This window comes from Cyprinodon variegatus, unplaced genomic scaffold, assembly GCF_000732505.1.
Source record: "Cyprinodon variegatus isolate N-32 unplaced genomic scaffold, C_variegatus-1.0 Scaffold90, whole genome shotgun sequence".
Lineage (NCBI taxonomy): Eukaryota > Metazoa > Chordata > Actinopteri > Cyprinodontiformes > Cyprinodontidae > Cyprinodon > Cyprinodon variegatus.
In genome coordinates this window covers 183,139-207,206 of record NW_015150543.1, presented here as the reverse complement: position 1 = coordinate 207,206, position 24,068 = coordinate 183,139, and the positions used below count along the sequence as shown (strand labels likewise).

General features: G+C 38.8%; 1 protein-coding gene and 1 long non-coding RNA gene across 3 annotated transcripts in view; one reads left to right on the top strand and one right to left on the bottom strand.

Annotated features, from left to right (window-relative positions):
* thada (thyroid adenoma associated) overlaps positions 1 to 24,068 on the bottom strand; it is a 121,901-nt gene that overhangs the window by 64,321 nt on the left and 33,512 nt on the right. Inside the window, exons 26-28 of one of the 2 annotated variants that reach the window (XM_015373665.1) lie at positions 18,933 to 19,022; positions 12,065 to 12,196; positions 2,609 to 2,777 (exon numbers count right to left, since the gene is read on the bottom strand). In XM_015373665.1, the coding sequence (XP_015229151.1) occupies positions 2,609 to 2,777; positions 12,065 to 12,196; positions 18,933 to 19,022 (391 nt within the window). The remainder of the gene's footprint in view (positions 1 to 2,608; positions 2,778 to 12,064; positions 12,197 to 18,932; positions 19,023 to 24,068) is intronic. The other variant, XM_015373666.1, reaches the window with a different exon arrangement.
* Positions 3,719 to 22,329, top strand: LOC107084029. The gene is made up of 3 exons (XR_001481203.1): positions 3,719 to 3,824; positions 21,947 to 22,023; positions 22,187 to 22,329. It is a non-coding gene; the product is annotated as an uncharacterized LOC107084029 (long non-coding RNA).

Below are 24,068 nucleotides of genomic sequence, written 5' to 3'. Positions count from 1 at the left end.
AACTTTAAATTGTTTTGTAAGTAGGGATTTTGTTAAAAGAAATATTGGATTTTTCTTTCATTTTATATTACATCTGAAAAAAGAGATTATATGAAGCAATTTTAAATGATGTAGAAGCTAGAGGAGAACAAAGAAGGTTTAAATATCAAAGAAGGAGAAGAGAAATGCAGAACAAGGGAGGAAACAGACACTGATGAACCAGGGTGGACTACATCAGGAGACATCTGGGGAGTCTCCAACATGTGGCAGCCATGACAGAAAGACAAACTAAAAACCACTCTCCCCCTAAAATCTTCTCTATGCTTTTATGAGACCCACCCTCCCTCTACCTTCATCCATCTATCTATCCCTCCATCCCACAGCAGACCTCCCTGGTGTCCTGACCGCTATCGAGCAACGCACTCCACGTCTTTTCCTGAACAAACTGCTGCAGTTTGCATTCTTTGCGTCGACCCCTGGGTACGGATCCGTACCGCACCACGCCCACTGACCCCATCAGTTGCATTCAATAAAAGGCTCGGGGAAACTCCCTCTCCCCTTTTTCTCTGGCAGTGTTGATGTTACAGGCAGACTGTTTGGTTGTGTTTTGTCAGGGTGCGATGACAGAACTAAACATGGATATTTACTCTGTGATAGCCGCTGTGTCTGGATAAGCTCTGAGGGGATACTGTCCCTGTAGGACTGAAGGAAATTTTGTCTTTCAAAGGATACTTCAGATATTTCTAAGCAATTTTCTGTTAAAAGCTGATAAACCAGAGGGGAAACAGTTAATCCGATAAATCGGATTGAAAAAAAAAATCTAGTAACTGATAAATCTTAAACTTAAATATACTGGGTAACAGATCCCGTTAGCTGAAAGAGTAACATGCTGAGAGCCAAAAATGTAGGATTTGAAACCTTTTTTGTAGTGAAAATGCTCCTTTTTTAGCTTCAGCTGGTTTAAATACTGTATGTATTCTTTAAGGCATCTTTTTCTAACCAATCATTAATCGGACAAATTAGTGACAGATTAACCGATTAGCAAAAAAATCGTTAGTTGCAGCTTTACTATAAACAGTAACTATCTTACCTGGGAAGCAAAAACTGGCTGAGAGTTTAATTTAAAACAGAAGTGCATTAATATCAACAATCGAAATGAATGCATTGTGTAAAACCCACACACAGTATGGAAAATGCAAGATGTCTGCAGTCAGAGTAATACCTTATACAAAAGTAAGGCAGCAAAAAAAGTAATTTAACTGGTGTTTGATTAGACTGTGGGACATTTTTCTATCAGACAGTAACTGTAATTGGAAGCTCTGTCTGATTTGAGCTTTTCTAACAGGAAGATTAAGTAAAGGCAAACTGTAGTTTTTGATTGCAGCACTGGTTTGAGATTAAGCTGCTCTGAGACAGTAGAAGCCCGATTGCTTCTTGCCACATTCGAGGACTTATCTTCACTGCTCCTCCGAAAGCAGCTAATCTGGATTGGTTGATCTGAATCTATATTTTCTGCACCAATGCTGCCCACCGACCACAAGTAATAGATTTATAGATTTTAAAAACTCTTTTGCAGCACAAATGTAGGTTAGATATCTAGGATATCAAAGACAACACCAGGTTCAACATCTCTTCTCATGGTTCCAAAAAGTAATGAGGATGTTTTTATTTTCTTGTCCTAACAACGTTTCCATTTAACTTAATCTGAGGGCTAAAGCAGTAAATGACAAAGGAAAAGCTTTACACTGTTTGCCTGTAGATGTTTTGGGGGGAATCTTTAGGTTTGTTCTGCATTTCCTATTCTAACTACAGTCATAGTGTGGCTGAAACAATTTAGGTTAAACCACCTTTCACACCATCTAGTTTTTTCATATTCTCTGTAATCGGAGTTAAATTCCATCAGCGGATAAACTTCATTCTACAGACGAGGCAGAACGCTTTATAAACCGGGTTTAATCTGTAATGGTGTTACGTTAAAGTTAACTGTTAACCGGGGTTCTTGCAGTCTGAAGTCATCCACACACACAAGTTTAGAAAACCTTTGTTAAGACCACCTGTAATCTCCTTGTCTTCTTATTGGGACACACTGCAGCTCATTTTGGGTGATCCAAAGGCATCATGGGATATATAGACAATAAAACTAGTTCTGCATCTGGTTCAGGGCCTCTTTCCTGTATGATGCGTCTAGAAAAACCTCCTTATAAAAAGCACCTAGAATGTAACGAAGAGGATGGCTTCACTTTTGGCTGATCCAGAAAAACCAAAGAGGAGATGCTTTCCTAAAGTCCAGCCACCCCCAAAAATATAACAATATCCTATTTGTACATTTTGGTCATTTTATCACCCAGCTGTATTTGCTTGCATTTTTGCATGCTTGCATTATGGCTAATGAGGAAGGAATACCCCACAGGCTGAAATCGAAGCCTCTATTCCAGCTTGACCTTACTCTGACTCATAAACTGTCCTGTTGAGACACACACAGTATCCTGACAGGCTTATGATTGAAGTTTTGATTTCAGCTCTAATTGAGAACTTGTGGTTGTTTAAACAACCTATGATTACTGTGAGCACTGTATATTCCCAGTATGAGTGAACTGGTTTGTGTTGATGTGGGTGTGTGGGAGCAGACCTGCAGCAGAGTGCCATGGATGTGGTTGTGTTGGATTTTGGGTCCTGGTTCTGGAGGGAGCTCCTGCAGCAAAGAATGAACAGTGGAGGGGACCTGGGTGAGCAGCACAAAGGGGACGAGCGCCCTGGCCGCCATTTCTCGGGTACGATACACGGCGGAGCGACTGCATCTGTTAAATAAAAATGAGGCGACAAATTAAAGAGTTTGAAGATTCTTTGTTTTTATACCGTTACAGAGATGAAAGTTTTTGCAAAATCAGAATTCGTCAATAATGACTGGCTACAGGCCTTTGTCTAATACAACCTGACATTTGAGGTTCCTCAAGGCTCTGTTCTAAAAACCCTTTAATTCAATATTGACATGACCCCACAAACTCAAATTATGGAGAGCAGAAACATCTCCTCGTATAGATTTGCTGCTGATGTAGTTTCATTGTGACACAGTCAGCAGTTTAAGGCAGAAAGAGTCTGTTTTCTTTTTTTTTTTGGACTGAAATAAACCAAATTTGGAAAACATTACTCATCATGACCTTTATGTTGCCATCAGCATAAAGCTAAAAGTTTTTGCTGAGCCTTGACCAACACCATGAAGGGATAACATCACATCATTACAGTGACTTCCTGTTTTGCAAACCTAAGAATTGCCTGTCAAACATATTCATCTAAACCCCTCAGGTCACCAGGAAGCTGTTTCTAAGGAACTCTAGGACTTTATCGTGGTGTTTTCTGATGACAGTACATCACTGATAGTTCAACCCTCTGAAATAATAAACATGGCTTATTTGATTTGGGTTCTATTTTTGCTTATATCTTATGTAATCTAGCTTCCCTTTTCTCCTTCCCCTCACCCAGCTTCATGTCTTATTGCAAACTTCACAAAACAAACATCTCCTGGGCTGGTAGATGACCGATAAACCTGAATTGGAATATTTTTAACTCATTACCCAACCAGGCAGGAAATGGTACGCGACATTTTGTTATTGCCCACCCGCACACATCCCCCTCCCATGGTCGCTCGCAGCGTCCAGCGGTAATGCTGAGTATGGCCTGTCACCCTGAGAGTAAAGCTAAAATTAACCTTGTTTACAAGCTGATAGGCTTTCCTTCTCCAGTGTCATAACAGAGCCAGAGCTGACACAGGAGAAGGACATGACCAAAGACGTGAATGAGATAAGACAGACTGGAAGGGGCAGAGTAAGACTTACTGGAGGAAGAAGGTAATTTCACAAGGCTTTTGTTTACTCTTTAGTTAAAGCAGACATAGTTCAACCACTTATAGTAAAACAAACCACAACCCCTATTCAGAAAAAAACAGAATTTTTACTTATCCTCATCTCTGGCACATAACTACAGTCAAAGTAGTTTTTAACACTAATGTATTTTTTGGCTTTAGTTTCTAAGGTGGAAGTTCATGTTGTTGCTAAAAGCTTATCGATGCGCTGATCTGATTTCTGCTACTCTAACTCCTGAACTCAATCTATTCAGAAGATGAGTTTGAATTCCTTTCTTGTAGTTTTAGCATTATAATGGCGTCACGTGAGTGAAACTGCTGCCAAGAATATGGTAGCTGACAAAACAGTTTACTGGAGCACCAGGAACTTTAAGGTGAGAGGTTTGGCAGCAAAGCTTACAGAATGCCTTTGTTGCCACCAGTGCAGAGCTTACAGTTAGATCAGTTTGAGCATAGATCTGTGGGAGGTTAAACAAAGTCTCTGGGTAATGTTCTTATGGCAAGATGGGCAGCAAGGGGTCACTATCTAGAGTTAAGAGTCCTGCTCTAAACTGATATACAGGGGAAAAAAAGGAGACAGTAAATTAAAATCCGTTAGATGAACAAAGGGGGCAAGGCTGTGTGGGAGATAGCGTTATTTGCTTACAAACCTTTTTCTCTGGACAGACATGAGAAAACATTTTTAGAAACATTAAACTAATTACATTCTTGAGTTCAACAAACCCATAAAGGCTCATTTACATGTATCTTGCAATAAAAAAAGAAACTAATGGTCATAAACTTTGCTCAGCCCTCACTTTCTACCACTCCTCCCCTCCTTTTGTGGCCCATATGTTAGCTATCTGTGCTAATTTGTCCCAATGAAACTGTTTTGTAAAAGGAAATGACAGTTTGGAAGGGTGTAATTTTAGGAACAGCAGCGTCCCCTGTGGGATCAGTAGGCAGACTGTTGACTGGTGAAGTCGATGCTCATCTGGGCCTCATTTTGCAGAGCTGAAAGAACAATTTAGTCAACTGAAACTGCTAAACAAGCTCCAGCATCAAGGTTTTAGTTTTTTGTTTTTTCTTAGCTAGAAAAAAGTTAAATGTGGCAAAAAATGAAGAGAGGCTTTAACAGCTCATTCATGCAAAGATACACTAAGTCTATTAAGTTTTTCTGCTACGATATTAATTTAAAGAACAAAAAAATACCGTACATGTATAACAGGTTTAAAAAAGCTTTAACAGGGTTAAATGTTATGCAGAACAAAACAAACACAGAACTGAAGTGGAAGGAATATGATATTCTAGGTTTTTTTTTGTAAATTATAATCTGTAAGTATGGCATGTATCCGTAATTACCCTCCCAAAGTCAGTGTTTGAAATATTAAATAAATAAAAAACAAGAAATTACAGTAGTTATAATTACGATATGAACTGATATAGTGGCCCTATCAATGTTATTAGTTTCAAGTTTATATGATTCTTCTGTTATTAGAAATTTAAATACTGGGAGTTCAATTTCTCAATAGGAAAAGTTTAAATTTATTTAACGAAATATATAATCAATTCATCCAAAAGGCTACCTAGCTGAAAAAAAATTACTGATCTTCACTAATTTGGTTTGTATGATGGTACTAGACAGCCAAGACCTTCATTAACAATATACTATAATTATTATGTTCACTATTTTGAATTTTATGCACATTAACATGCTTCATCTGGCAAAAAACCATAACAGTAAAGGTATAAAATAATACATGTAAAGCAATATTTTAAGTACAGTTTGGAATAAAATTACACAGGAGTCACTATTCCATAACAAAAACAATGTAAAGAAAACAAAAACAGTAGCCTATGCAATGCAAGTGAACTCTGTACAGCACTAAAGAGGTAAGACGCAATGTTTTAATGAGCTAAAACATTAGTTGGCTGTAAGTCAGTGCTGTTAAGGGTAAGACGAGGTGAGGAGCTTCATTAGATGAACCCTTTGACTACCTGGTCAAACAAATGTTGACCATTTGCTCAACAAAATGCAGGCTGGAGACTGACAAGGAAGTTAAGGGGTTTGGTAGCATTTAAGCAACGTAAATAAAGTCTGTTTCCAAATTTAATGAGCAAATTTTAAGTAATTTTTTAGATTACTCCGATACCCAAACAAACTGTTACTAATGCTATTATGTAATGTTGCTACTTGCAACACCGGCCAACACTTAGTAGAGTTTATAATATTTGCAGAAACAGGCCTCGGTCACAGACCTCTGTTTTATGCAAACTGTACCATCTGTGCTGATTCCCAAATGAGTTTGAATGGACCGTCCTAACTCAATAAGCTTTGATCCAGTGTGTTCCACTGGCCCTCTTGTCTATTTAGGATGGTTGTTCTGGTGGAGGGTCAACTTTTGCTGCAGTCTCAAGTCTCTTCTGGCCTCTATCAGTTCTTCTTTAGGGATGGTCTGCATTTAACTCCATCTTTTTTAACTTTAACACCAACCAGCTTACTTACAAATGCTGAAAAAAAAAACATTCATATAAATTATAGGAAAAAATGTATTCAGCAGAACAAAAACTGCATTTCAGAGCAGCTACTGGCTGGCTGTAAAGTGTTCAAAGGACTGCAGAAGTTGCTTCTGAAGGTTTAAAATCAGTTAAATGCCTTTTCAATGCTCCTTGACAGGGCTGCTAACAGGCATAAAACCCCACACCTTATATTCACAGATGAAACACATGAGCAAAGCGTTCTCGCTGGCAGTGTTCACCTTCCTCACGGTGAAAGCAGATTTCTCTCTGTATTTGATCACTTTCCACCAGATGAAAAGATAAACAGCAGAAGCAACGTGGAGAACGGTACATCATCACCTCTGACGGTGGTCCCCTCGTTAAAATCTGCGTCAATTTCTCAGCCTTAGTGCGGCTTTCCAAAGAAGTGAAATATGAAGCAGAGTGGGCCAAAATGGGAAAGGAGTAAAGCAGGTGAGGAGAAACGGCTGGGCTGCAAATCAAAGGCAGTAAATCACTACAACAACACTCAGAGGCTCTCAGTATAGTGGCATAATGCTGGGGAAGACATTTCACTAGCCAAGCTCAATGTGTCTGCTCCTCATAATCCTCCTAATCTCTGACGTCATAGAATGCATAGCAGACCAGTAGATATAAATGTCTTGGGATGTGGGAGACGCAAAAAAAGAAAGAAAAAACTGGTGGAATGATGGGAATCATTGAGGTTTTGTTAACATGCAAAACCAAGAAAGATTGGATCTCTGCAGCTGAAGAGATTCAGTTGATAAAACCGAGAGCAGACAAAGGTTGACGAGTTGGTGACCAGATTAGACGAGTTCTCACACGCTCATGGAGGATGGGGTAGGTAGAGGGTGAAAAATGGGGAGGAGAAAATGGCCTGAGCCAAAGAAGTTGAAGCTGAGCCATGTTTGACTTTTCAAACATGTGGGCTTCATTTGGAGAGATGTGTAAGCCGCATTCCTTCACTGACAGTCCCAGACCGGGCCAAAGACTAATTTAGATCTCTGCAGAACACAAGGCTTTAAAAAGAAATGACTCAATGGCTAATTTGCCAAAAGCCTATGACAGATTATTGCTTGCAAATATGAAAGAAAGAGATGGCGATAGTAATGTTCTCTGGACTGCAGAACAGAAACCCTGAACTTTGTCTTGTCCTGATCGAAATTCAATGTCTTCTTTTCCAATTGGGCAAGAGCAGCACTACCAAAGGAAATCAGTGACAAGACAGAAGACCTTGCTCCAATGGAGCAGGACATCACCAGAAAATACTGGGAAATTGAAATCAAATGCAAAACCATTTGGAGTTCAATACAAGGTCTGGCCTCATGCGGTGAGGATGGCATAAGAACGGTGAGACATGAACTCACAACTATATGGGAGGAGCCATATGGATCTGAAGGTAGTTAAAAAATAATCACCAGCAACCCCACGAATCCTGTATCCCCAAGAGAAGCTATAGAGACAACGCTGAAAACTATGCTGTGAAAAAGTTCAATCTTACCATTTTACTAGCTTCTACTATCTTTTTACAATGATATAATTTAAGAGTCTGTGAGTTGCCTCCGACTGCTGCCCAATCCCCTATGCACCGGTCCCTCATGGTTCCCCCTGCAGGTGGTGGGCCTACTGGTGGAATGCCCAGAGGGCTCTCCAGGGTTGGGTCCCGGCTGTGTCATAAGGAGCGACGTCCTGTTTTTTGTCTTCATAAGGGCATTTTAAACAACTCTTTGACTGACTCGTCATCCAGAACCTGTTTGCCTTGGGAGACCCTACCAAGGATTTTTAACACCACAAGGAGGGGACTCGATGGAAGGAGGTGTTCCAGACAAGTCCCACCAGGAAGAGGCCCAGGGGCGCCCCAGGACACGCTGGAGAGACTATGTCTTTTGTCCTGGGATCACTTCTAGCTTTCCCAAAAACAGAGCTGGAGGAGGTGTGTGGGAAGAGGGAAATCCTGGAGTCTTTGCTGAGACTGCTGCCCCCCGACCCAGTCCGTGGACAACAAGTCAGAGTACAAATTATATAATTAAAGTAAAACCTTACATAGAAAAACAAAACCTTATACAGATTCAGAACACATTCAGTGAAATATTTTCCTGAAACAACAAATCCAGCCTCTCAGAATGTCAAAATATTACCAAGATCATTAATGCAATGCTTTAATGTTAAGTAGGATGTAGGCCCATCAGCCTGGGACTGGACGCCCAGGTTGCTTCAGGGTATCTGGTCTGGTGTCTTATTTTTTTTTCAAACTTAATCTTCTATGAATATGGTTGGGAACGGCACTGTGACCTTTTTGGCATACCTTCTTGTGGAGGATGTCAATAACCATCACATGGACTTGTGTCCAGTAAACAGTCTTCCAAATGTTTTAAGAACTTGCTCAGAGAATCATTGCAGGTGTTTGAAGTTAATCAGCTGATTTAGCAATCAACAAATCTAAAGGATAAATACAATCTCCATAGAGTTTTGGGTCAAATATCATCCTTGGTGTCTACAAACCTGGTGAACTGCTACATCAACTATATTATTTCTGTCTTTTCCAAAACCAATACTGCAAAAATTTACCTAAATGTTTTTATTTTTCTGGGAATCAAGTACAAGATTTATTCAATAAGATATAAATGAACAGCTTTCTAATGCCTTTGTCTGGATTTCTGTTCTCTATACATTTAAAGTTGAGTTACAGAGTTTTCTAATGATACTTCCCCCCGTGGCCCAAACACAGAACTCTATATAGCAATATTGAGCTTTTTCTTCGTATTACAACCGATTCCGAGGTTGCATCCATTTAAGGTGGACCCACTTGACGTCACATCCGCAGAACAGCGCAGGAACTTCCGACCCGACGAACATTCAGGAAAATAGGCAACAGGCTTATAGATGCATCAGTGCTGAACTTGAGTTTCAATCTACTCATTTAACAATGTTCTAGCTGTAAAGGGTAAAGTAAAAAGGCTATTTCAGAGATATTTTTAAGTTAAAACTAACAAAAATGTCTCTTTAAATCAAACAGTATAAAAACTAACCCCATTTATTAAGTCAACCAAAATGAGAAAAACCTGCAACCATCTGATAAAGGGAAGGGAAAATAATCAGCACATTTGAACAACAATGTCCAATACACATGTATTTAGCAATAAACTAGAAACAAAAGTAATTATTGCAGTAATTCAGTTAAAAAAAGCAAACGTTTCATTCCTTTATGCCACTCAGTTTTGTATTTAAAGGCTATAGTGTGATAAACTCCCCAGTCCGTCCTGCACTGATGCATTAACTCATGCATAAGGAGCCTCTACCAAGTTTGGAGATCAGATATTTTAGAATAAAGGACCCATTTTTCCCAGGCTTAAAAATCCTTTGTGTATTAGTAATCTGTTTTATTATAATTCTCTGAGAAACTACATTTTTGGTTGACATTGGCTACAAGATATATCCCTCTGTGTGTAACTAATCAACACATTAGCAGTTTTTCATTAACCATCGAGGTTTACACTGCTTTATTTCCTCTCCAAAACAGACAATCAGCTTAAATTAGACAGAACATAGGCAATGGAAATAGCCTAGAGTGAAAGAAGGAAAGATTAGTCTTCTTTAAAAAAAAAAAAAACAAATGCGTTTCACTCTGCAAAAGAAAATCAATCCTGACAACATGTTGCACCTGAAGCCAAAAACATGAGCAAGACTATTTTTCCACTCTCCTCTGACAGGTTGTACATTTACAAAATATAACCTGCAATTCTTACTGGAATTGCAGGTTATATTGGAGGGAATACAAGATGCCAACCTTTGGACTGAGTTCTACGGTGAGAGCCAATGAGACTCCTCCCAACTACTTTTTCCACACATATTTGACTCTATCTCCATCCGAGGAATGTAAAATACGAAGGCTGGGACTACAGTTTTCAATTTGTCTGTTAGGTTCACAACAAAAGGGGAGAAAGAAAACATCTTAACAGGCTGCAAAGTCAAACAACCAAGGAAGAACAGCCTGTCACAGGAAAAACATGCTGGTTTGGACAGCTGTTTCAGTAGACAAAAACAGAAACAAACCACTGCACAAAACAGAAAGCTTATCTCACCCCGCCCAAAATAAACTCCAAAATGGACAAAATAAAGATCTACAAGATGAAGTATTAAAAAGGGTGACCCCATTAATAAAATGTCATGATGAAACCTGTGTCAGCATTAATATAAAGCTTACAGCTATACTACTGTTTATGCTACAGATGCTTTTTTCCTCACTAATCTAAGATAAAGCCTTTAGGAAAAAGTTCTTTCAGTAAGTTACAAACACATTCCTCTGTCAGCTTTGCTTATTGTGAATGTATATAAACAAACCACGTGATTGAAAGAGGCCATTATTTGCAAGGATGACACAAAGTAGAATCTGCAGCTCACATGTTGCCATGTTTTGTCTATCTATTATAATACTGGTGAGAAACAGAGCAGGTTAAAGACCTCATAATACCACTGTGTGTAATATTGCAATTCCACAGAATTGCCCAGTGTGACGACATTAAGTAAAAATACTATGTTAAGGTTATCTCTAGAAAAACGCTACTGTTATAGGTATTTTTTAAAAGACCCGCCCTTTCCACTTTCAAAAAAATGTGCGTGCAAGAGCATGCACGAGCGTATTTCTCCTCGTGCACGCCCTGTTTAAAATGTGCGGTTCTCATAGCTCATACAAGCTTACTGTGTCCACATACAGCAGGGACTATAGTCTCAGTTAACTGACCGTTGGGACAGATGATCACTGCTTTTTGTTCTGTTGGTCACGTGACTCCTGCTCCACCGCACGGTGTCTGCAGCATCTTTGTTAGTCGCTGCTGTTGGGTAGCGACAGCGAGCCGCTGTATAAATGCTTTGCGAGGTGAGCTCTCCACGCAAAGCATTCTGGGATATATCTGCCTCTTCTGAGTCCTTTTTTTCCTTCTCATATACTTTGTAGACACTTTTCCTTACGACCCTCTGCCATTTTCAAAGAACCACAGTAAGAAAGGTGAGCTCCAATTACCGGCTGAAACCGTAGCTCACGATAGATATACGCCAAAAAGTGCGCATGCACAGAAAAAGATGGCTAAAGGGACGAGCACTTAGGACAGCCTTACAGAATCCAGAATGATTGACAAATAGAAGGAACACTTTAGATGATCCACCTGGATTTTCCTCTTTACCTTTAAATCTTAGTTACTAAAGTACGTTAGTCTGCGTTATGGTTTTGGTACGCATGACACTTGAAACACCAGTGTAATGTGAATCTTTTGATTTCCCAGTAATTATTGTGCAGATTATTAAAGGTGTTTGCCGGTGGTAAAATATAAGAGTGGTAGCCTGCAATCACCTGCTTTACAGTTATGGTGCTAGGAGCATGCTGGCAGCAACAACTGAACACAACTTTGGTTTTCACAGGAAGAAAATATCAAATTCATGTTAATGCAAGTGATGGGGAAATATGTGGTAACCATCTTAAGGGGAATTATACTAAGTGTACTAAGTGAGCTTTTGTTGCTTTTCTGATATTTGTAATCTAATTAAGTTAATGATTCACACAGTGCTATATAAAGTCTGTGAGTTAGCATGTAGCAATGGGGTTTGAATCAATAAAAAGCATAGAAATACATTGTTATTGGTTGTATTTGTTAGTAGTTAGCTTTGTCGGTTATGGAAAGAAAATTTCCCTCATTCTCTAAAAAGGTAAACCAAGCTCAGCGTTGCACCTACCTTATTATTAAGGGAATGAAAGGAGCGAGTCCCAGAGGAGAGAATGTTCCATCCATGGGAGAAGGATAGAGGCGGCTGAGCACCAGTAGCAGCAAGAACAGGCTGGGATGGAGCTTTACATGACCGCTGTCACTAAAACAAACACACAACAATGACATGTTTACAAAGATAACTGATTTTTAGAGAAGTATTTTATCTTATAGTATTTCTTGGTATATATATTCATTAAGAGGTGGGGGTGTTCAGATACAACATTTTTCATTTCTAATGTGATACAGATTTACAGCTTTGAGACAGGTATTGACCCAATACTATATTAGCACAAATCATAAAATTATTTTTTTGAACTTATTTTGTACGTTGTTCATGGTATATTACTAAAACAGAGAATAATGCTAAACAATAGGTAGGTATGAGAACAACTAACCATATTAACCAATGGGCTTGTTGTGGCCCAGCTTTGATGACACAAAAAAACAACAACAATCAAGCGATTAATGGCAAATCGCCAAAAGGGGCACAAGAAGTGTGTTGAAAAAAGAAGACACAAAATAATTCCCCATGAATTGAGAGGGATCAAGCGTGAAGCAACATGTCTGGAATGCCGAGCAGCACAAGGTGCTCAATACTCATGGTCCTGGCCAAGGTAAGGAAAGCCGAAAAAAGGCCACCTTTGAACAAGACGCACAAGACAATACGTGAAGATTGGGCCAAGAAATATCTGAAGACTGATTCAGATATTTCTTGGCCCGCAAGGTGGAGGTGGGGTACTGGTACGGGCTGTTATCATCAAAGATGAGCTTGTGGGATGAGCCTTTTCGGGTTGATGATGGAGTCAAGATCAACTCCCAGACCTACCGCCAGTTTCTGGAAGAACAAGTCTCCATCATTCAAGAAAAACATGATATTCATACAGGACAATGCTGCAAAACACTCATTAAAATACACCACAGTGTGGCTGGCCAGAAAAAATCTAAAGGGAGAAAAAATAATGACATGGCTCCCTTGTTGTTCACCTGATCTGAACTCCATCGAGAACCTGTGGTCCTTCTTGAAATGTGAGATCTACAGGGAGGGAAAACAGTCAACCTCTCAGAACAGTGTCTGGGAGGCTGTGGTGGCTGCTGCTCGCAATGTGGATCGCAAACAGATCAAGACACTGACAGAATTTATGGATGGAAGACTTTTGAGCATCATGGTGAAGAAAGTTGACTATATTGGTCACTGATTTGTTTGTTTTTGCATGTCGCAAATGTTTATTTCTGAATTTTGAGTTGTAATATTGGTTTACCTGGTGAAAATAAACAAGTGAAATGGATATATATATTAGTTTTTTATTACGTTGGGAGACTGAGCCTCAGGATGTAGGGGTTTGTCTTGTAATCGGTGGATTGGAATCAATCCTTGAGCAACACACTCCATCTCCCTCTTCTGCTCTAAGAGGGCAGCTGTGGCTATGATGTAGCTTACTACCATCAGAGTGACGAATGGGTGAATGAATGACTAAATGCAGGGTAAAATGGGTGTAAAAGTGATAAAGATCTATAGAAGTTTTCATTTGCTAAATTGTTTATTTCACAATTTTACCATTTATAACAAGTGGATAATGATGTTTGCAGATGACAACGTGATGTTTAGTCAAAGCAGGCAGCAGTTGAGAGACAGCAACGAGATATGGAATGAATTATGGAAAGGATGGAACATTTTATCTGGAAAAAAAGGAATGTTATTTGAGTTGGAAACAAATAATCTTCCAAATCATACATCTACCAGTCACTGGATATATTTCAGAAATGCTTTTTTTATGAGATGAGCCAGTCCTGGGTTTTAAACTGATCGAGAACTTTGTAAGATTTGTAATATAGGGGAAAAAAGATTGTTTTGTTTTTTCAGAAATGTAAAAACAGTGTAGTTTACAATATAATTGCCATACTGAGATTCAATTTGCAGTTTTCTAGATCAAGCGCCTAAAGGAGCTACTTTCCCCATGGGTTCTAGTTGGATGCCTCTTTGAGGGTTTAAGACAAAGCATAGACAGTCGGTTGAGGCAGACTGAAGTTCACATTGGTCCTGGTTCTGTCGAAAGTTTTCTCCTCTTAATGCGGAGATTTCCTTTCCCCCTTTACCACAAGAAAACTCATCGATCCAACTGTGTAATTGAACTGATTTTACCTTTTCCTTTAAAGTGACTTGATATTATATCTGTTGTGAGCTGGTGCTTATTATAAATAAATTGAAAACCTGTGCTGCCTGTTCTAAATGCTAAAGATACAGAAAGTGTTTAAAATCAGTCAGACTGTGCAGCCTTGAGAACTGTATTACATTCTCACTGATGCAGAGGAAGGCAGCTCTTTAACTCTGGGCTTTATTTGAGAAATTGCTGGTTTATTTTACAGTAAAATATTTAATTATTAAGCTATTTTAACTTTTAATCTCTGCTAAAAGTAGAATAGATATTTATCATTCTTAAAGAGAATTTGGATCAATCCAACATAAGTTAAAGATTAGAGACTTAAAAGATCTCTGATTAGTGCATCAGATTAGGTTTGCTGTTGCAATAGCTTTTCAAAACTTATGATTAGTGTTGTTGACACCCATAAAACATCTTATAAGTTCATAGCAAAAATATGTGCTATGAATTTGGCAGGTTTTTTAATAATAGTATTTCTACAACTGGCATCTCCTCATCCATCTTTGCACTGAGGCTTTAATCTCCCTCTATCTCCTTCATATAAACCTCATCAATTGTAGCTGAGTCAGAGAGGAAAGTGTCCATCTCTGCCAAATCCTTCACAATTTTCACTCTGACTCACAGGGAGAAAAAAAAAAAAAGTTTCGTTTTACAGGAGTTTTAGTATTTCTTTTTCCTGTTATGTTCATGGGGACAACGTGCTGTTAAAAAAACTCCCTTTGTTTATATTTTAATGAGGGCTCACAGCTGTGGTCTGTGAAGGTCTGTAAATATCAACCTTTTTGCTTACGTTACCAAAGGCGCGTGAGCGCCGTGTCCTTCGAGACCTGTCACAGAGCAGACGCAGAACAAGAGACCCCCTGCAAAACAACGTGTGCTTTTCATTATTCCATTCGGCTTCATGGGAAATGTAATAGCAGCCAATTAGAAGCCGGTCAAAAATGTTTAAACTCCGAGTTCAGTCAAGCTCAGCAGGAGAGGATGTGAGGTCACACATTCAGCACAGAGGCCGTGTTGGGATGCAGCTGAGAGCATTAACCCTCCACAGGGAGGAACTTGTTGCATTTAGGGGAACTTCCACTGCCTCTATAGTCTCTCTTTTTTTTTTTTTTACATCTCCAGCAAATTCAAGATTTTTACGTGAGCAAACAATAAGGTGACCTTAGGATTCTGAAATCTTCAATCAGAGGGAAAGGAAATGGTAGCAGAGACGTAAACAAAAGAATATCTAAAGTAAACTGAAGCTTTAGCTTTCAACTTATTTTACCCTCAGACAAATAAATCATCAGCTCTGTTTCAAAAAGCGCTAAATTATGATACAGAGCCTGTTTTCTTTGGAAGCAAAGTCAGCCTTAGATAAGATGGAGAACTGCAACTTATCACAGCAGTTAGAAATTAGAGGACTGACCTGAAATAGTTTCTGAGATAAAACCTGGGTACACCAAGTTCAAAATTATGGCTACGCTGAGATAATAAAGTCAACAAATAAATCGTACACATCAGTTGGTATCTTCCCGTAAGTTGAGACTCGGCTCTATGTAACAGTCTTTAGGGAAAAACAATTTAGGGAGAAATATCGTCATCATGGGAGTGTACACAACATTCCTTTGGCCTTTTAGTCATTTGTTTGAACCCTGGAAAAAGAAGCATGGTTAAAGGTAAACAGTCTGTGTTGTACTTATACTATGAGGTATATAGAAGTATTTAACAAAGCATTCAAACCAAGCTCAGCTGTTATTGCTTTCCAGCATACGGAGCATGGCGGTGGCTCCATCATGCTGTGATGCTATCATAGAGAGTTTACATATGGTGGACAATACTGCCAAAAGTTCTACCCTTTTAATAGTTTATAGTTATCTTGGTAATTAATTTGAACATTCTTGACTTCTTCTGGGTCAAATCCAGTATGTACAAATAATTTTGAATATATCGTCAACAACCTCTAATATTTGGTGAAATCTGTCCTCATATGATGTAGCTTGTTGCAGCAATAAACAAGCCGGATCTTTAAGCACTATTTTTGATCCCTGCTTTTTATTTTTGCTTCCCAAAATTAACAGAAATGCAAAATTTTGTGCTTTATTTTACTTTTTAGATCCAGTCTAACTTCAGTTCATCCTTAAGCATGCAATAAAAGAGCTTCTTTTATTTTTAAATGTGCTTATGTTCAGCCAGACAGATAAAACCTAAACCATAGATGGTAGAAATGAATAAATTCGGGTGTAATTTGGTAAAATATTAATAGAAAGGAATGTGGAAAAACATTTTTAGACTCTACTTCTTTAAAACATTTAAACAGCATTTTAAACAGTTGGCAATAAAAAAAATTAAACTATACAAATGTGGAAAAACTATACATTGCATACTTTTAAAAACTTAAACAAAAACAACAAATAAAAGATGCTGAGCCATACGGCATGAAAAAAAGGATCTAGTTTAGCCCCTCCTCCATTGCCTCCAAAGTAATTTAATACACTTTTTCCAAAGCTTTTGTCCAAAACAAGAATTAGAACTTTTAAAATTTTCCCAAACTTTGTTTTTTAAGCTACGATTTTTTTCACACACAAAAAACATTCAAAAAAGATGTTTTTAAGAAACAAAATAGACCTAAATATTTCAACTTAATAATGGAAGGAACAAATCAAATGATTCACTCTAAAGCTGGTCATCAATCATTTATCAATAAAAATAACAACTAAGAAAAGTTTCTTTTAGAAAGGACTAAACAGGAGTTTCATAACTAATCTATAGGAAACTGGGGTTTTTGTTTGGTTCTGGGTTTTTAGCCCATTAGGGAAAATAAAACCTCCAAAAATAATAATAATTGAACTTTATTGTTCTCACATTGGAGAACTTTACCTCTGCATTTAACCCATCCCCTTAGGGAGCAGTGGGCTGCCATTGTGTGGCGCCCGGGTAGCAGTGTGAGGTTAAGGGTTTTGCCCAGGAACCCAGAGTTCAGACCGCATCCTTGCAACCTTCTCAGAACACAAACACACTGCTGTAACCACTAGGCCAACACTCCCCAATGCATCAAATAAAACATGTATTCACTGGATGAATGTCTACAAACAATTAAGCTATTTAATTTAATTTCAGGACATCACCCATTAATACGAAGTGGAACAATATTGGAAAGGTAGACGACTATGTACCAAAAATCTCCTGCCTTGTTTCAAACCTTGATTTATTTTTACTTTAAATGAGTAGTGATATTGTAAAAAAAAAAAAGGTTAACTAACCTAAAGGTCTGTTAACATTTCATAACACGTAGCTTAATTACTCAGCTTATGCGTCTTTACTAGTATGTTAATATTGCTCTTACAAAACAAAACTGAGCTAAGGTTTAGGTCCAAAACAAAGCAAGTCCAAAAAAAGCCAAAGTTACGTAAGAAATTCCTACTCTTACCTTTGCCCTAGTGTAGCATTATCTATGCAAGTCGGTCTATCGATAGAATATAATCCAGGAAAATGTCCTAGCCACTGTTTGAAGTTAAAAAAACATACAATAAAAACACAAAAAAATTTGTTTTTAGCTGATGAATAAAGTTTTTTTTTTTTGTTTATTGTACCATTATTTTAAACTGAAGTCTATGGTAAACTTTGATATTCATGCAACCCTAAGGTCTTAGAATTAAGAGCAAAAATAATAATTAAAAAAAGCAAAACAACTAAAACTATTCACATTGTTGATAGGTTGCAGTAATGGACTGGGATGCAATTTGGTTCATCTGCATTGCACTAAATGTGAGGACATGTGTGTGAGCTTCATGCACTGACTGAACCTTATGCAGATATTTAAAAACAGCACAGAGAAGGTTTGTTTTCTTTTTTTTTTTGGTTAACTGTGTGTTTTCTCAGCAAATTCTTTGTTGTTTGTTTTCTACTGTTTGCTTCATCATGATGAACTATATTTTTTCTGGATCTTTGTTTGGGCTGATTTACAAAACAAAACATGCATATGTCCGCAGGAAAACACGACCTTAGAAAGGCTCTCTTCTATTTTGGAAGCGTCTCGTTCTGTAAGTTCAGTTGGAAACCACAAACAGCTGCTCTGCCGCCTCCTGTCCTGCTGTGTATTCCTATAGCACGGTGCGGTCGGTCCTGTTGGGTGGTGCGACGCACTGAAAGCGAAGAGGGAAGTCAGACAGCCGGGGTCCGGTTCCGTGGGAAATTTGCAGATGTTTTAACAAGGGTCGAAGGGAGTGAGAGGGGAATTGTGAAAGAGCCGGTCTGAGAGAGCTTTCAATTAATTGGATCCATATTAAGATAAGGCGGCCCGGGGAGCTGCTGGACCACTCTGGTGCTTTTAAAAGAGGGGGAGCTGATGGAGATAAGGCCAATGAACCTCAGTGGACTCAACCCTCCACTGCAAAAAAACAGAACTAAACCCAAGCAAGACATTTACTTTATTGGGCTGTAAAGCTCAGTGCTTTGACCAAATAATCAGTCAAAGTGAGGAAGTGATAAGGAAGAAGCTGTAAGGCACATGAGAACAAAATACACAGCGATGGAATTTAATTTGCAGAAAATAAATAGTTTAGTTATTTTTCCTCCCAAGGAAAAAAAAAAAAACTTTACATCAGAGTTAATGAAACATTAAAGGACCTTCAATTTTAGCTCAACAAGCCTTTTTGGAGGACAAACCCAGAAGTGAAGGAGCATGAGTCAGCTCACCTTTGCACAGTGGCAGCAGCCTCCTCCAGCTGGGTGAGGAGGAACGGATAGAGAGCTGGAAAACGGGTGAAAAACTCCCGGCCGGTCATCCTGAGGGCACAGGTAGATAAAGAGGGAGGCATCATTAATAACGGCACACTGGGCTTAGAGAAAACCTTAACACATTATGTATTAGGTATTTTAATGAGCAAACAGTCAGCATGTGAAGTTAATCTTTTGATCTGATTGTTTAAATCTCTGGTTTATCCAAGAGATGAGTGAGAAACAGAAAACATTAGAAAGAGATGCAAACTGCTTTGAACCAACAGCCAGACAGATTCAGAACAAGATCAACATCCCTAATTCCCCCCAAACAACAATAAACTATGTCCAAGATGGCCAATATATCAGAAACTTAATACACTTCCTCTCAACTTCTTCACCATTGTGTGTCAGTTCCTGTGATGAACCCAGAATCCAGGCAGGCGGATAATCCGGATCCTTAAAGACAAAATGTTTCCTATATATATAGAAGAGCGATTTCACCAAAACATAGGAGCACAGATTTATTTGACATTGAAACCATGATCACAGTTTCATTCACATTCCCGTAAATAAAACCATAGCTCCTAAAGAAAAGAATAACATAACATATAGGCTGAATTTTATAGTCTGTTATATATTTAGCAGTTGGACGACCTTCTGCTCTAATAACCACCTAGCAGGGAAAGATTCACACATTTGTTTGCAGGTATTCTTGGTAGATATTTGTATTTTTTTTCTTGTGCTGGCTTCAGCCAATGCATCAATGTTGCTCCCTTTGGTATATGGGATATTTTGTTAGATTTAAGTTCACTTTTGTGTAACATCTGTAATGAATGCAACGTAACTGAAGGAAGAAAAGGCGATATTGGCTTGAATAATCTTCCCCAACCAAAAATCGGCAGTACATATAGAGGATCGGTTAGACTGATGTCAGAATAAACAGCATTGGTCAATAAAAATAAACTGTATCGTTTCATCTCTTCTACCCAAGCTTGATGTATATTATGGGGACTGAAAATACTGTAGTCATAAAGAATGGAATTAGGTCTGGGTGATAATAACTCAATATCAGTGTATATCGATGATATCTAAAAACTGATCAATTACAATATCATTTTTTAACAATTCTACTAAACTCCAATCCAGAACCACATGGCATTCTGGAGGATGTAGGCACAGGAAAAGATTTAGCCTCTCAACCTCTCACAGCCAGACCAACCAAGGATAAAAAATAATAATCATAAAAAATTATTTTATTCAACTTTAGTGATCTCACACTGCAGAAAATTCACCTCTGCATTTGACCCTTCCCTTTAGGGAGCAGTGGGCTTCCATTGTGCGGCGCCTGAGGAGCAGTGTGGGGTTAAGGGTTCTGCTCAGGGACTCTGTGGGGATCGAACCGGGTACTTGAAACCGTCTCAGAGCACAAGCGCACTGCTCCAACCACCAGGCCACCATTCAACAACAAGGTTGACCATAGGGCTGACCATTTTTGAGCATTAAAGGTTGTGTTTAAAAAGGGTTAGAGGACAAATGTAAATGTCGTTTTTTCCCCTGATCCTCATTTCAATATTTTTGATATCAACTGATATAAAAGGCTTTAAATGTGATTTATTTTCAGCCATATTGCACAGCCCTAAGTGGGATGGGCAATGAGAAATAGTTAAAGTTTTTGATCAATAGTGTTTAGCAAAAATATGATTCCTTAATATTGTTCATAAACAAGGTCTGCTCTGCAAAAACTATGTATTTCTATGATTGTTATTGTTATTACTGCTGGTACAAGTAGGAACATTTTTTATCTTTACACTCAGTCACATGTTAACCTTTTCACCAACAGACACATTACATCTCTCTGGGATAAGTTACAGCCTGCAGTCCAAACACATCAGACTGCTGTGTTTTTACATGCAGATAAGAACATCATGGGGTGTTTCTGTTCCCCCCCAAAGCTTTAGAAACTCACCCCTACCAGACACTTACCGGCAAAATGTGCATCTACTAATAGTTTGGGCTGCTTTACAGTCAGAAACTAATTAAACATCTACAGCATAACGGCATCTTAATGGCATCGTCATGCAATTTATGCAGATTTTTCATCTGTACTTCGATACTTCGAGTATCTGACAATACAGGAGTATCTGAAAATCCCCAAACTAACTGAATATCCTTATATTAGTGATAAAAGTTATCTACAGTACAATTACCACAGATTAATAACAAAATAATAAAACAAGTAACACAAAACAGTCAAAAAAGGCCAGATCTGCAGACCATGAGGCAACCATTAAAAATGGGAAGTCATAAAACATCATCAAGACACAGAAAATGACGGTTTCAGAGCCTAGAAATTAAAAAAAGGAAACAATTAGAGTTCTATGTGGGCCAAGGCAGAGTCTGCAGTCTGATGTTATGACGGCCCGATAAGGCGATGCTCTTGTTCCACATCCAAGCTAAACAAATCCAGCCTTCATCTTTTGTTTATCCTGCTGTAGCCAGAAATAAACGCTCCCATTCTGGTGTGTGCAGACTGAACAGCACCAACCGTCACGTTTCTCCCCATCCAGTCTAACACATATAAGACAGACAATGGAAGGACTAAATTTATATATAACTGTGGCAGACTTGCTAAAATCACTGATCACCCTAAGGGCCAGTAAATGTATTTTGTTCAACCATCTAGATGAAGCTCCCCCCTGGAGGGAAGATGTTTGCTTCTTAATCACAAGATGGAGGAGATATTACTACACATACTGACTCATTCATGGCAGGAACCAACTCAGCAATACAGAGAGAAAAAAAAAACCCACACACATTTAGCAGGAAAGCTGCCCAAAGACTTTCTTCATCATGGATGTGAAACAGGGCTAATCATGTGAGTGAGCAATGGTGATCTGGAAGCAGAAACTGCATAAGAAACATGAATTAATTTTTGTAGAAGTTGGTGTTAGAGTGTGTTTCCTCTTAATGAGAGTCTGTTTGGCTGACAGGTCTGGGCTCCAGGAGGTCAAGGGTCACAGGCAGTGTCGGAGCAGATTAGACGAGAGAGGAACGGGTCACACAGGAGGTCAGTCGAACTTTATATGTACTCATTGTGGGAAAGGTTGGCATATTTTTATGATTTATCTGAATCGTTTTTTATTTCTTAGTGGAATGCCTAAAAAAAACAAAAAAAAAACTACTGTTGTTATTTTCCATCCATCCATCTTCTTCCGCTTATCTGGAGCCAGGTCGTGGAGGCAGCAGTCTAAGCAAAGATGCACAGACTTCCCGATCCAGGCACACTTCGTCAGGCTACTCTGGGGGAACCCAAAGCGACACCAGGTCAGCTCAGAGACGAAGTTCCACCAACATGTCCTGGGCCTTCCTCGAGGCCTCCTCCCAGTGGGACATGCCTGGAACACCAGCCGAGGGTGGCGACCAGAAGGCATCCGAAACAGATGCCCGAGCCACCTCAGCTGGCTCCTTTAGACATGGAGGAGCAAAGACTCTACTCGTATCTCCTCCCGGGTAACCGAGCTCCTCACCCAATCTGCAAGGGTGTGCCCAGCCACCCTGCAAAGGAAACTCATTTTGGCCGCTTGTATTTGAGATCTTGTCCCTTCGGCCATTACCCAGATCTCATGACCATAGGTGAGGATGGGAGCATAGATCGATCAGTAAATCGAGAGCTTTGCCCCCCAATTTAGCTCCCTCTTCACCACGACAGTCTGATACAGAGACCGCATTACTGCCGATCTCAATCTCACGCTCCATCCGTCCCTCCCCGAGATACTTGAACTCCTCCCCTTGAGACAAGGACCCTCCACCTTGTTCTTGTTTTCCATGAAACAAGAACTAAATGCAACTGCTTGTTTTTGTTCTGGAAGCACTGAGTTTAAAGGCGTTTGTCTGATAAAAGTGGGGCAAGAAGTTCGCTTGTATACATACGCATAATGGTGGAAGCATCATGCTGTGGGGCCATTTCACTGCCTCAGGTTTAATCATAAAAATTGACTGAAGAAAAAGCAATGATGCAGTTTAATGTTCCAAAGGGACAATGATCAAAAACATTTATCCACAACAGATTTTTTTAAACCGATGAAAAGTTTTAGAAAACCAATAAAAAAAATATCGAGCCAGAATCAAAAAAGCTTGCTAAAAGCCTCCAAAAAAATACCAGTTTAATAACTAGTTGTGAATTTTCTCTAATCCAGAAAAGGTCCGAATTTAACATACAGGGTGAAACACTTTCATACATTAAGCCTTAAACAGGTGTTGCTGGAGGTTTTAGAACTTTATGTTCAGTAATACTTCTGGTCAGCGGATCATGATTGGTTTGGGCAGATAGTTTATAAGCAGCATAAAATAAAACAAAATAAAAAAAGATTTCTTCAACTAAACAAAACCGCAATCAATGGGAACGATAAAAGAAATGCAGAGAAAATCTCTGAAGGAGACCCGTAGGTTTGGAATAGTTGAAAATAATTTTGGGCCATTTTGAAAGATATGCAAATTTCAATCATCAGTTAAAACACAGGCAGAGATCAACCTACACAGATTTCTAAGGACCACAGATTATTTTCACATCAGTCAAACTGATCCCTGCTATGTGCTGCTAATTAATAAAGCATATATTGCTTTTTTCTTCCCTGATCTACATGGTAATAGTGACAACAAGCGTTAAACAATTCTCAATTTAAACAAAATAGAAACATTCATTAACTATTGAAAATATCAAGTGATAGGAAAAGGAGGGGGCCTCGGCCGATGCCAATGCAAGAAAAAAAAAACATAATAGTGGCACAAAATAACAGACCGCCAATGTATCGGTGTAATATGACTGCTAGGGTCACTTTTCATTTGGAGTTGAAAGGTGATTGGCTTAGATTATAAAGCACTGCAAAGCACCGTTAACACACAGCAAACTGAAGTGTGCAGGAAATTTACATTTCTATAATCAAGATTAAATCCCCTGCAGATCTCCACAAGGATGGGCCAAATGCTATCTGCAGAATATTGTCATGTTAGATGAGACAAATAAATAAATAAATAGCTGTTTGGAGATTTAAGGCTAATGGTGGCTACCATTATGCTGAAGACTACAAATTTTGCCAAAATCTGTAAACATTT